This window comes from Papio anubis, chromosome 1 (assembly GCF_008728515.1).
Source record: "Papio anubis isolate 15944 chromosome 1, Panubis1.0, whole genome shotgun sequence".
Lineage (NCBI taxonomy): Eukaryota > Metazoa > Chordata > Mammalia > Primates > Cercopithecidae > Papio > Papio anubis.
This window is the reverse complement of record NC_044976.1, coordinates 29,876,748-29,888,131: the sequence shown is the minus strand read 5'-3', so window position 1 is coordinate 29,888,131 and position 11,384 is coordinate 29,876,748. Positions and strand designations below refer to the sequence as shown.

Here is an 11,384-nt window from a genome sequence, read left to right as displayed (position 1 = left end):
GACACCAGACATTCTAGTTTGCCAGGGGGCTTTATTCTGGGTAATGGTGATTATCTTTTGGCTTTTTGAGATAAAGAGCTCTGAGGCCCTGTGCAGGGCTCTCCTCCCTGCAGTGGGTAGTTGGAAGTAACTATGACTGTTTTGCAGGTCAGTGAGGCCCAGCAGTGTGTCGGGCTTAGCCAGGTCAGCTGCGTTCTCCTCTGGGCTGCTGTAGTGCTAGAATCCCAGCATTAGATGGAATCCGGTTCCCAGAGGCCAGCCCCTATCCAGAGCTATAATTCCCTTCATAGGCCCCATGTGAGTCTGGCCTCTGCTTCGCCAAAGGCGAAGAACCCAGTGCCTTTCCAGGCAGCCCATTTCCTCCATGACTGGCAGAACATCTTCCTGGTGTGGATTCTAAATCCTGCCATCTTGAAGACACCACCATTGGCTGTGGTTTTCTCTGTGGGCCACTCAGGACATACATCACCCTTTCTGCATGCCAACCCTCTACATAGTGGAGCCTGCCCTATATACCACATTTTCCCCAAGTCCTCCCTTCCCTAGGCCAGATAGCCCCGGGCTCTTGAGCAGTCCCTCGCTGAGCATCTCTCCCCTCGGCATCCTGTTCACCTCCCCTGAATTTTCTTCAGTTTATCTGAGTCCCCCAGAGTGGAGGGCTGAGGCCCCCCATGGTGCTGGGTTCAGCCAGCAGAGCGTGGAGTAGAACTGCAGCCATTAGGAGCAGCGCCTGTTGTTTCTTTGTTCCCACTGAACCAAGTGTCTGCTGAAACCCGATGGTGCCAATTGTAGTCTCTCACCTTTGTGCTCAGCTGAGGCTGAGGAGCCCAAGACCTGGATTGATCTTATGAGCATGGTTGGTTGGTTCTGAGCTTGGGGGCCAGCTGTCACACCTCATCCTGCACACTCACCTCCAAGCCTGCCTACGCACTGTGCCAACCGCTTTGGATCCTATGGCCCAGTGGGAGTGTGGAATGAGCAGGAGAACCCATCATGGCAGCAGCTGGAGCTCTGCGCCGTCCACAGAGAGCTGGGCTGGTAAGTCGTGTGGAGAGCAGGTGGCATACTTAGGCCACACATTCCACCTGCTCTGGGTAAAGCGGGGTGCCTAGGATGAGCAGTGCTTCAACACTCCTGGGCCGGGCCCCTGGCAGCACCAAGGCTCTGCCCACCTTCTTGACGGTTGAGGTCAGAGGGAGCCCACAGCTCCATTAATCAAGTTAAGCAGACCTGGTGGTGAGCATAGCAGAGCTGGCCCCTGCCAGATGTCCTTGTTCCTCTCAGCAGAGTAGCACTTCAGACTGCGCTCCACGTCCTGCTCTGGCAACAAGGCTCAGAGCCTTTGGCAGCCTTAAAATCATCTCGGTGGCAGACGGAGCATGTCTGGCCAAGTCTGTGGCTTTCTCTTTCTATCCTGTGAGTTCATAGAAAATAGACGCAAGCCTTGGTTTCCAAGAAGATGAGGATAACAGTAAATCAGCCCATTAACCCGCTATCTGCCCACCCGGCCCCCCTTACCTTCCCCAGGCCATTGGGCCTGTGAGCAGACAGTTGTGTCGAGGGGCGAGGTTCTGGCGTCACAGGATTGGCACCGCATGAGGAGGCAGCACCACGTGTGCCGAGGCCTGGCTAAGTCCATCTTGGATCCCGTGTGGTGGGGGTGGGAGGTCAGCAGATAAGAGCATTCTAGTGCCTTCTTGTCTTCCCTCCCCCTAGCTTCCCCACCTTCTTCTGCTCCTAACCTCAGCAGCACAGATTTCGTGCAATGACAAGGAAAGGGAACATTCAGTGCCAGGCTTTAATTACAGTTGCTTCGGGCTGCTGGCCTCTGTGCCAAGTGGCCATGGAGAGTGTTTTATCACACCACAAAGCCAACAAGGTCAGGTCTGTGGTGTGTGCCCTTGGCACCTGGTTAGGGTGTGGCTGCGCTTGTGGCCCACTGGAGAAAGGCTGGGCCCAGATTAGTTCACACAGGCATCAGAAGAGCTGGCCAAGCGCAGCCCTGGGCTTCAGGGAGCCACGGAACCAGATGGAAATGCCTGTTGGGACCTTTAGGGCAGACTCTAGGGAAGGCCGGTAATTGGGTAGGAAAGCGGTCTTTAGGAGGATGGCCAAGCTCTGGAAGGATGATGGGGACAGATTATACTGTGGGGTATGGCCAAGTGAGAGAAGTACAACAATAATCGTGTCCACAACACTTCACAGTTTACAGGGAGCTTTCCACTTGCTTCAGCATGCTTAATCCTCACATCAACCCTGCTTAGGGGACACAAGCTCAGAGAGGGCAAGTGACTTATCCAGAGTCACACAGGCAGAAACCCAGGACTGAAGCCCCAGCCTTTTACCACATCCAGCTGTCTTTCCATGAGGGGTAGGGGCAGATCCCTCGAGCTGGAGCCTCCAGGGCAGCCCTCGCTCAAGGCAGCACTGTGGTGACGCTGGTGAGCACCACATGCTCAGAGAGTTTGGAGACGGAGCATCGGCTCTGCAAGGACAAGGACTTGTGGCTGGCAGAGGAGCGGGGACTAGGGGCCTTCAGAGAGCCGCAGGGACCCGGGCCGGGCAGGCAGCAGGAGAAGGCAGCCTTAAACTGCTCCCGGAATTTGCCTTGGTTGGGAGACAAAAGACACAGCCATAAGGAGACAGATGCAGCAGGAAGGGGCCTTGAGCCCAGGGACACCCACGCAGCTCCAGCCAAGCTGCCTGTGAGGAGGCGGGGAGGGAGGGAGGGATAGAGCTGGGAGGGAGAGCCCTGAGGCAACCTCAGCACCGCCAGGGAGAGAGGACAGAGGCCCTGGAGCGGGTTCCCGAGGAGAGACGCAGTTGCCATCTGATTCCTTGACTGTGCTCTGGCTCAGAGGCTGGCTCAAAACGTGGTGTCTGGCTCAGGGGCCTCAGGTCACCTCTGCTCTCCTTGGTGTGTACATGGGGGTCACTATCTGTTGCTAGGCTTGTGCCCTCTCTGCCCTTTAATGATGAAAATGACAGTGGCAGCAGCCCTTTTGCATTTGGCAGTCACGCTGTGCCGGGCGCCTCAGCCTCTGTTCCCCAGAGCATCCCAGCACCCTGAAAGACTGGAGTCCTTTATCCTCACTTCACAGATGAGATGCACATAGGTACAGTGGCTTGCCCAAGGCCACCCAGCCAGAAGCTGAACCCAATTCTAATTCCAAAGCCCTTCTCAAGGGGTAGGAGGGAAGGAGGGACCGCCACACCACCTTGTTCAGCCCAAGTATACCATGGAAACAGATTTTGTCAGGCTGAAGCCCCTTTGATCATGTGTCATTAGCCTGCCAGCCTCTCTGGTACCCAGCACAGGGCCAGGCACACAGTAGGTGCTCAGTAAACATAGGCCAAACAAAGGCATATGTATCAGTAAGTCTGTCTGCCCTCCCCTCCCCACAGAGCTCATCTTCTGTTCTCTTTTCTGAGCTGGAAACCCGCAGCCAGCCTTGTTGAGTAATTCTTGAGTCTCAATGAGGGTTATACTATTGACTCCGGATCCCTTCTTTAACCTTTTAATAGTTCCTCAAAGATTATTTCTGTCCAGGCTTGAACAGTCATCTGGACCTGTTCTTTAGAAGTCTAGTCCCAAAGTCAGAGGGCTGGTGAGTCACACTTCTGCTGAGCTCAGCCTCAGGGCCATTACCACCCTGAGACTGGGAGGTAGAGGGAGGGAGTGGGCACTGGGACAGCAGAGAGGAGAGGCCTGGAGTGGGAGTGGGAGTGGGAGCGGCAGGGGAGGAAGACTTCCAAAGGGGACAACCCCTGAGATTCTGGTCGCTCTGCCAGTGTGTCTAGCTGAGCGGGGGAAGCCCTTTCCTGGGCCTGGCCTATCTGCCAGTGACCCTCCTTTAGCCCTGACACCTGGACTGTGCAATCCTTCCTCAGGCAGGGGCTCCAGGGCCCTCCTCCCACAGGTCTGACTCCCTCTGGGGAGGGTGGACTCCTCTGCCTGTGCTGATTGGAGGTCTTGCTGTGCCTGCACCCGTGGTGGGAGTGGGGGGTGAACTGACCTAGCCCCTGCCCTTCCACTCACTCACTGGTCTGCAGAATCTGCACAACTGGATCCTGGGTGCCAGCCACCGTGGGGAGTGTGGCCCGTCTCCCACTCAGGACAGGGCTCCTCGGGGTGGGTCCTCCCAGAGCAGGATCACTGTGCCCACAGCAGATACATCCTCACCCACCGTCCTTTATTTGGGCCCTGGCTTGGGGATGGGGAGACTTGTCATGTGGACTGTTGGCCACCCTCAGTGAGTTTGCATCCCCAGCCTGCTCACCACTGAGGAAGTTGTAGATGATGGGGTTGGCAGCACTGTTGGCGTACACCAGCCAGTGGGAGAAGGTGAAGCAGGCGTAGACAGCTTCGCGGTCACTGGCTTGGCGGAACATCCCGAACACCCTAGGCCCAGGGTAGAGGAGCGTCAGAAGTGGAGTAGCTGTGTGCGCGTGTATTGGGGGAGTGCTGCTCACAGAACCTGAGCTGTAAAGGGCAAGAGTTCCTGCTGCCCACTTCCGTCCACATTTCCTGCCTTCTGTACCTGAGGTCTTGGCCAGGCTTTGGGGTTCTCAAGCATGGAGGGTATCAAGCACCGCGATGGGCATCTCTAGCCTCTGGCCATTGGATCCCCTAGGGCTTCCCATCCACTTTCTCATCCATCCTCACAGCAACATGATGAGTCATAGACATCATCCATTTTTCTATTAGGGAAACTGAGGCTCAGAGAAGTAAAGTGACATGCCGAAGATCACACAACCAGGAGGTGGCCAAGCACAGTCTCAAAGTGAGACTGTCTTCTGTCCGATAGCCTGCATTCTCTCCCCGGCGCCCTGTGACCCTCTTTTGCTGTCCCTCCAGACACATGCATGGTTAGCTCTCTCACTTCCTTCAAGTCTCTGCTCAAAGGTCATTTCCTTGGAAAGGCTTTTTTTTTTTTTTTTTCTTTTGACAGCTCTGTCACCCAGGCTAGAGTGCAGCGGTGCAATCATGGCTCGCTGCAGCCTCAACCTCCTGGACTCAGGCTATTCTTCCACCTCAGTCTGTGTAGCTAGAACTACAGGCACATGCCACCATGCCCGGCTAATTTTTTGAATTTTAGTAGAGATGAAGTCTCATTATATTGCTCGGGCTGATCTTGAACTCATGGCCTCAAGCGATCCTCCCTCCTTGGCCTCCCAACATGTTGGAATTACAGACGTGAGCCAATGCGCCTGGCCCCCTGCTTTTTTTAAACCATTATATCTAAAGCAAAAGCAAAAACCCACCAACCCTTGTCATTGTCACTCTCTGTACTATTTTATTTTTCTTCCCAGCAGTTGTCATTTCCTGACATTATAATATACATTGATTTTTCTATTTACTTCCCTTCTCTCCCGCTAGAATGCAGCCTCCATGAAGGCAGGGACTTTGTCTGTCTTGTGCACTTGTTCACTGGTTATTTCCAACCCCCTAAAATGTGATGATTAAGTGAATAAATTTTCACAATAGCCCTAGGAGACAGAGGCTCAGAGAAGAGAAATGGCCTGCCCAAGGTCACATAGTGGAGAAGGGTGGAGCCAGGTCTTTCTCCCAAGCAAGGAGAGCTCCTTCCCCAACCTCAAACTTCTCCCCACCCCAACCATACCCCAGGCTCTCACCTCTTAAGGACATTGAGGACACTGATGGGCAGGTAGCAGAGGGCAAAGACCAGCAGCACCACCATCAGCATCTTGGCTGTCTTCCTCCGCGCACGCATCTGCTTCACTTCAGCCAGGAAGGCGCGGGCCCGGGGCTGGGTCTGTCCACTCAGGCCCTGCTCCAGGTCCCCCAGCTGGTCTGAGGGGCGCTTCCAGTTTCGCACCAGTGCTGAGGTGGTGCCGGGAATCTGTCCAGCACACATAGAGACAGCAGCGGTGGGTATAGCACCTTGGGAGGGTGGTTGCCTTTTGTGGGGCCCACTCCAGGCTGGACCCTGGGCAGGGTGGAGATGGGCAAAGGGATAAAACCTTTGCGAGAGGAAGGAATCTGATGTTTATGATAGGGAACCTTTGCGAGAGGAAGGAATCTGATGTTTATGATAAAGACTAACACTCTGGACTTGAGAGTGAATGATAGACTTTCATTTTCTTTTCTTTTCTTTTTTTTTTTTTTGAGATGGCATTTCACTCTAGCCACCCAGGCTAGAGTGCAATGGTGCGATCTTGGCTCTCTTCAACCTCAGCCTCCCGAGTAGCTGGAATTACAGGTGTGTGCCACCACACCGGGCTAATTTTTGTATTTTTAGTAGAAACGGGGTTTCACCACATTGGCCAGGCTGGTCTTGAACTCCTGACCTCAGGTGATCCGCCCGCCTCAGCCTCCCAAAGTGCTGGGATTACAGGTGTGAACCACTGTGCCCAGCCTAGACTTTCATTTTCCATTAGCTGTTTGTGAAACCCCCTACAACATGCCTTGTGGAAAGATATTATTGGTCCTTAGGGATAGATGAGGCAACTAAGACTCAAAGAGGTGGGGACCCTTGACAAGGCCCCAGGCCACATCCTCTCAACTGCCCATCCATCCTCCCTAAATCTCCAACACTGTCTTTGAGAGTAGGGGTGGGGGTGAGTTGTGCCTCCTCTGGGTCATACCAGACTGTGAGGAGCTCTGGGCAAGGGGTGGGCAGGTGGGCAGCATGGAATGGCCTGGACCAGTGCCTATAAGCCTGGAGTGGTTCTGGGCTCCTGGAGAAGCCTCTCCTGCCACCAGACACTCGAATCACCCACCACAGAGGGGCATGGGGCTAGAGTTCTGGAAACGTGGGTCTAGAGCTAGCTCAGACATTTGTGAGCTATGTGACCTTGGCCACCTCATTTTCCTTTCTAAGCCTTGCTTTCATGTCTGTCAAATGAGGAGGATCGTGCCTGTGTCCTGCTTGGCTGGGGGTTCTGTGGGAGCAGGTGATGAGTGTTGGTGGACTGCAGGGCTGGCCAGCCAGGAAGGGCCCTGCTGGATTGGGTGCGCCTCCAAGGCAGGACCTGGGTCACAGCCAGTCCGTGTCCCCACCCACTGCCCGGCATGGCCTGGGCGCAAGCCAGTACTTCCTGTGGAATGTAGGTGACGTCCCCAGGTGTGAGAGTCCCTTCCTGAGCCTGGTCATGTTCTGGCCTGCCTTTTCTTACCGCCCAGACACCAGTCCAGGACTCCCACTCACTAGGCCAAGGGCCTCTGAGCACCCCTGCCCCAAAAAAACCTAGGAAACCCACCCAGGGTCAGTCTGTAATGCAGGAAAGAAGACAGGCCCTGGAACCAGAAGGCTCTGCTGCTGTTGAATCTGGCAAGTTGGTTGCCCTTATTTGGCATTTGTGACGTGGGTAACGTTGCTTCTTTTGTTAGAAGTTGTTAAGACACTGGATGCAAAGTGCCTAATTTGGCAAGCAACACGGAGTTGCTATTATTATTGTTGCAGTGGTACTAAACTCAGCAGTGGAAGCTCACGGATCTGGGCTTTAGTTCCTGATCTACTCACTAGCTGAGTGGTTTGGGGGAAGTTACGTTGATCTTCTGGGTCTCGGTTTTCTCATATATTTAATGTGGGTAATATATGGTGGCTAAGAGGATGCAAGACTATCTGGGAGTAGATACTTCAATAAACAGCAGCCACTAATATTAGAAGGATGTGTTACTATTCCATTCCAGGGTAGCCACTGGTGCTTTTGGCCTTGAGTTTGACGTGTCTCTGGGCTTCCCCTCTCTTTGGTTGCAGCCAAGATGGCACGTGCTGATGGCAGAGGACTGTCTACTCAGACCAGTAGCACCCCCACCCCCAGCCCACACAGTGACACCAGAGTGGGCCTCACCTGGCGGCCCCAGAGCTTGCGGAATATCTGGAAATAGGCCATGGCCATGAGGCCCAGTGGGGCCAGGTAGGTGACAATGAAGAAGCAACTGTGGTAGATCTTGGGATATAGGTCATCTGCAGGGGTCAAGAGATACAGAGTCAGGCCCAATCCGCGAGCCCCACCCTTCCCTGGTTAGCAATGCCACCCTGTCCTGACTAGGGTCAAAGCAAGGCCTAGGAGCAGCTGGACCCCATACAGCCACCATGACAGACAGAGACCCTGGAGTTGTCCAACTTGGGGTGTCCCTCCTGGAAGGATGTCTGCACTAGAGCAGATATCTGCATGAGGGAGGCACCCACCCTGGGAGTATCCCTGGTAGGAGCCACTCTAGGGTGTCCCCTGGGGAAATACCTGCCCTGGGATTTCCCACTTTGGAAGGGACCCTGCTAGATGCTTGCCCTTGGGGTACGTGCTCCCGAAGTGCCCACCTGAGGGGATGCCTGCTTGAGGCTTCCACCATTACCTGCCCAGCGTTCATCACAGACCGAGAAGAGCCGTGTGCGGTTGGCTAGCTCGGGCAGCACACTGCTGCATTCCATGACTGCAGCCTGGGGCACCATGACAGTCAGCGACACAGCCCAGATGCCCAGGATGGAGCCACGGGCCCGCCGGGCTGTGCTCTTGAACAATAGTGGGTGGCAGATGGCATACCAGCGGTCCAGGGCGATGAAGCTGAGAGTCAGCACTGCCACTGACACGGACACGGCCTGCCCCACGGGGACACAATGTCAGTCATTTTGGGGGCCACCCAGAGATGTGAGAGTAGGTGAGTGAGGAGGCTGACGGCAGGTGCAGGGCAGTGCAAATCCTGACTCCACCACTTACTGGCTGTGTAAATGTGGGCAAGTCACTCACCGTCTCTGAGCCTTGTCTACAGAAATGGGTTTATACCATCTACCTGGCAGGATTCTTGTGCGAATAAGTGAAATCATGTGTAAACAATGTCCAGCTTCAGAGCTGGCACATGGTAGGTGGACCCCTCCGGTGAATAATAACTTGTACCTATGTAACTTACTGTGTGCTGGGCACTGTTCTCTTCATCCTCATGGCAATCCCACAAAGTAAGTGCTTTTGCCCCCCTGTTACAGATGAGGAAACAGGCACAGAATTCCCTCATCCATCTGTCTTTATGCTCAGGGTCACCAGAGTTAACCGGTTGAGTGGGAAGCCTCAAAACTGGGAAATCCAAGAGGCATTTATCTCTGCCATGGAATGCAATCCCTACCCCAGGCTGTTAGGAAAAAACCCTCATTCTGGGAGACGGAGATGAGTCTGGGCCACAGGTGTGTAGGCATTGCCTCTAGGGGTACCCCCTGCCCTCTGGGGTGCAGGAAGTGGATCACAGGATACAAACTGAGAGAAGCCTTCTTCCACCCCACTAACCCCATCTGGACATCCTGGTTTCCCCCACTGGGGTCTTTCCTGGCCAGTGCAGGAGGGAGAGGAGAAGGCTGTTTCCATCAGGCTCCTCACGTCTGCCCCTTTGGGATTGGGGAGCAGGCCCAGGGTGTTGTGTATGTGTCACTGTGGGCTGATGCCTTTTTCCTTGACTGTGTGCCTGTGTACCTGGAGGTGACTCTATGTGTCCACACGTGCCTATGTATATGTCTGTGGCTGTGACCAGAAGGGGATCTCTGTGATTGTGTGGGGTTGTGTCTGTGTCCTGGAGTGTCCGATCTGGTGGCTTCCCCTTGCTAGCAGCAGAGGATGACACTTCAGGGGTCACGAGCCACTGACCTGTCTGAAAGGCAAGTCTGAGGGTCACTGAGACCTACGCAAGGCCGTCGTTTTTGTACAGGTGTGACAAGGAGTGGTGAGGGGTGCCTGGGCAGAGCTCACCTGTAGATAGGGGATGACCTTGCAGAGGGCATGGCCGAACAGCCAGGACTCAGTGATGTCCACCAGCAGGCTGACCGGCAGGCAGATGGCAGTTACCAGAACGTCAGCCAGGGACAGGTTGACGATGAAGTAGTTGGTGACCGTCCTCATGTGGTGGTTCCGCCACACGGCCAGGCAGACTGCAGGGTGCAGCGGGGTGAGGTGAAGCTGATGGCAGAGCCACACCCATCCTAGTTCTGCCCAATCAGCGAGCCCCTCCCCACATACATCCCCCCCCTTCAATCCCCAGGGAAAGCCAGCAGCACTGAAGGGCAAGCGCTGGACCTACCCAGCGTGTTGCCCACCAGGGCCACGAGGAACACAGCCACATAGGCTGCGATGAGGACCCACTCGTACTGTTTTGGGTACAGATAATCGCGCCACAGATAGCGGAGAAACTCGTCTTCATAGTCTGGAGGCACAGGGGATGGCTCCCTGCTGCCAGTGGGGACCCCCATCTGGGCCCCTGGGGTGGCTGAGGGCTCCATGAGCTCAGGAGCTGCTGCGGCGGAGGGGCATCCTAGGCTCTGCAGAGGGGGAGGAGGGAACTTGGGCCAGCCCGCAGCCCACTCCCCTCAGGGTGCCTGGAGGCTTGCACCCAGTTCTTTTTGGATCTCAGCCCCAAACTTCCTGAAGGGAGGAAGGAAAGGAGAGAGTGGAGAAAGAGAGAAGGAAGGAAATTAGGGAGTGTGCCAGGTGCTTTGCATATAAGTTCCCTCTTAATTCTCACAGTCATGAAATTGGTGGAAGAAGACAGACCTGAGTTGCATCCCAATTCCACACCAGTTGCCTTGGGTAGCTTACCTGGCCTCTTTCAGCCTCGGCTTCCCCATCTGTCTAATGGGGTGACAGCCCTACTTACCTTACAGGGCCGCGATGAGGAGTAATGAGCTCCGATGCGTGCCAAGTGCTTCACCAAGAACCTGGTACAAGAAGGTAGTTTAGGGGACGTTTCGGGTTACCATTATTAGGGTACCCTGCTTTGCAGATGAGAGGGAAGCTCAGTGAGATTGAGTCTCTTGCTCAAGGTCACAAAGCTCCTAAGCCAGGTCTGTTCGAACCCATCAAACACCATAGATTTGAGAGGATAAGCCATCCCGATTGCAAATATTTCTTGAGCCAGTTCACAAGCTTTAACTTTGGGTTGGGAAAACGGGCCAAAGGAGGTGTTAAGAGACCCAAGCCCCACCCGCCATACCTGCGAGACCCTCCGGTGGGCATGCGCGCACACGCACACATACAACACACACACAATGTGGGTGGTGCGCGGAGGGACTGACGACCCCTTGGGAGCAAGGGGAGCGTCCAGGCCCGCTAAGCAGCCCCCTTTGGGTCCCCAGGGCCGCGACGCTCCCCGACGGCCGCCAGGAGGCGCTGTTCCGGCGCGCGGGCCGCTCTCCATTCATAAATCCAGCCAGCCCAGCTCCCCGCCCCTCCCTCCTCCCGCACTCAGCCCCTCCTTCCCCCTGCTGGGCTAAGACGACCCCGGCCGGGTGCCGGAGGGTTGCGGATCCCTGGAGACCCCTGGGGAGGGTGAGGGGACGCCTTCATACCCCACTGAACGCTGGCAGGCCCGCCCCGTCCACGGGACCTTCCTGCACCTCGGGGGCTGCGGGGGACTCCTGGAAGGCACGGGGAGCGAGGGC

The 11,384-nt window shown here is 55.4% G+C and overlaps 1 protein-coding gene across 1 annotated transcript; it reads right to left on the bottom strand.

Moving 5' to 3' along the window:
- Positions 1-11: 11 nt before the first annotated feature.
- Positions 12-11,056, bottom strand: HCRTR1 (hypocretin receptor 1). Its single transcript, XM_021938754.2, has 8 exons — positions 10,028-11,056; positions 9,700-9,878; positions 8,324-8,567; positions 7,819-7,934; positions 5,638-5,864; positions 4,281-4,402; positions 1,519-2,607; positions 12-1,414 (listed from the first exon to the last, which is right to left on the bottom strand). Exons 1-7 carry the CDS (start codon positions 10,224-10,226, stop codon positions 2,417-2,419), a joined length of 1,278 nt encoding a protein of 425 aa, XP_021794446.1. The 5' UTR covers positions 10,227-11,056; the 3' UTR covers positions 12-1,414; positions 1,519-2,416.
- Positions 11,057-11,384: the final 328 nt, after the last annotated feature.

What these genes read in the sequence shown, in the direction of transcription:
- HCRTR1 (XM_021938754.2), bottom strand. Translation starts at nt 10,226, where the DNA reads ATGGAGCCCTCAGCCACCCCAGGGGCCCAGATGGGGGTCCCCACTGGC. An exon ending in CTGTGATGAACGCTGGGCAG is followed by an intron (nt 7,935 to 8,323) that starts GTAATGGTGGAA and finishes TGACCCCTGCAG; the next exon opens with ATGACCTATATCCCAAGATC. An exon ending in GCAAGCTCTGGGGCCGCCAG is followed by an intron (nt 5,865 to 7,818) that starts GTGAGGCCCACT and finishes TGTGCTGGACAG; the next exon opens with ATTCCCGGCACCACCTCAGC.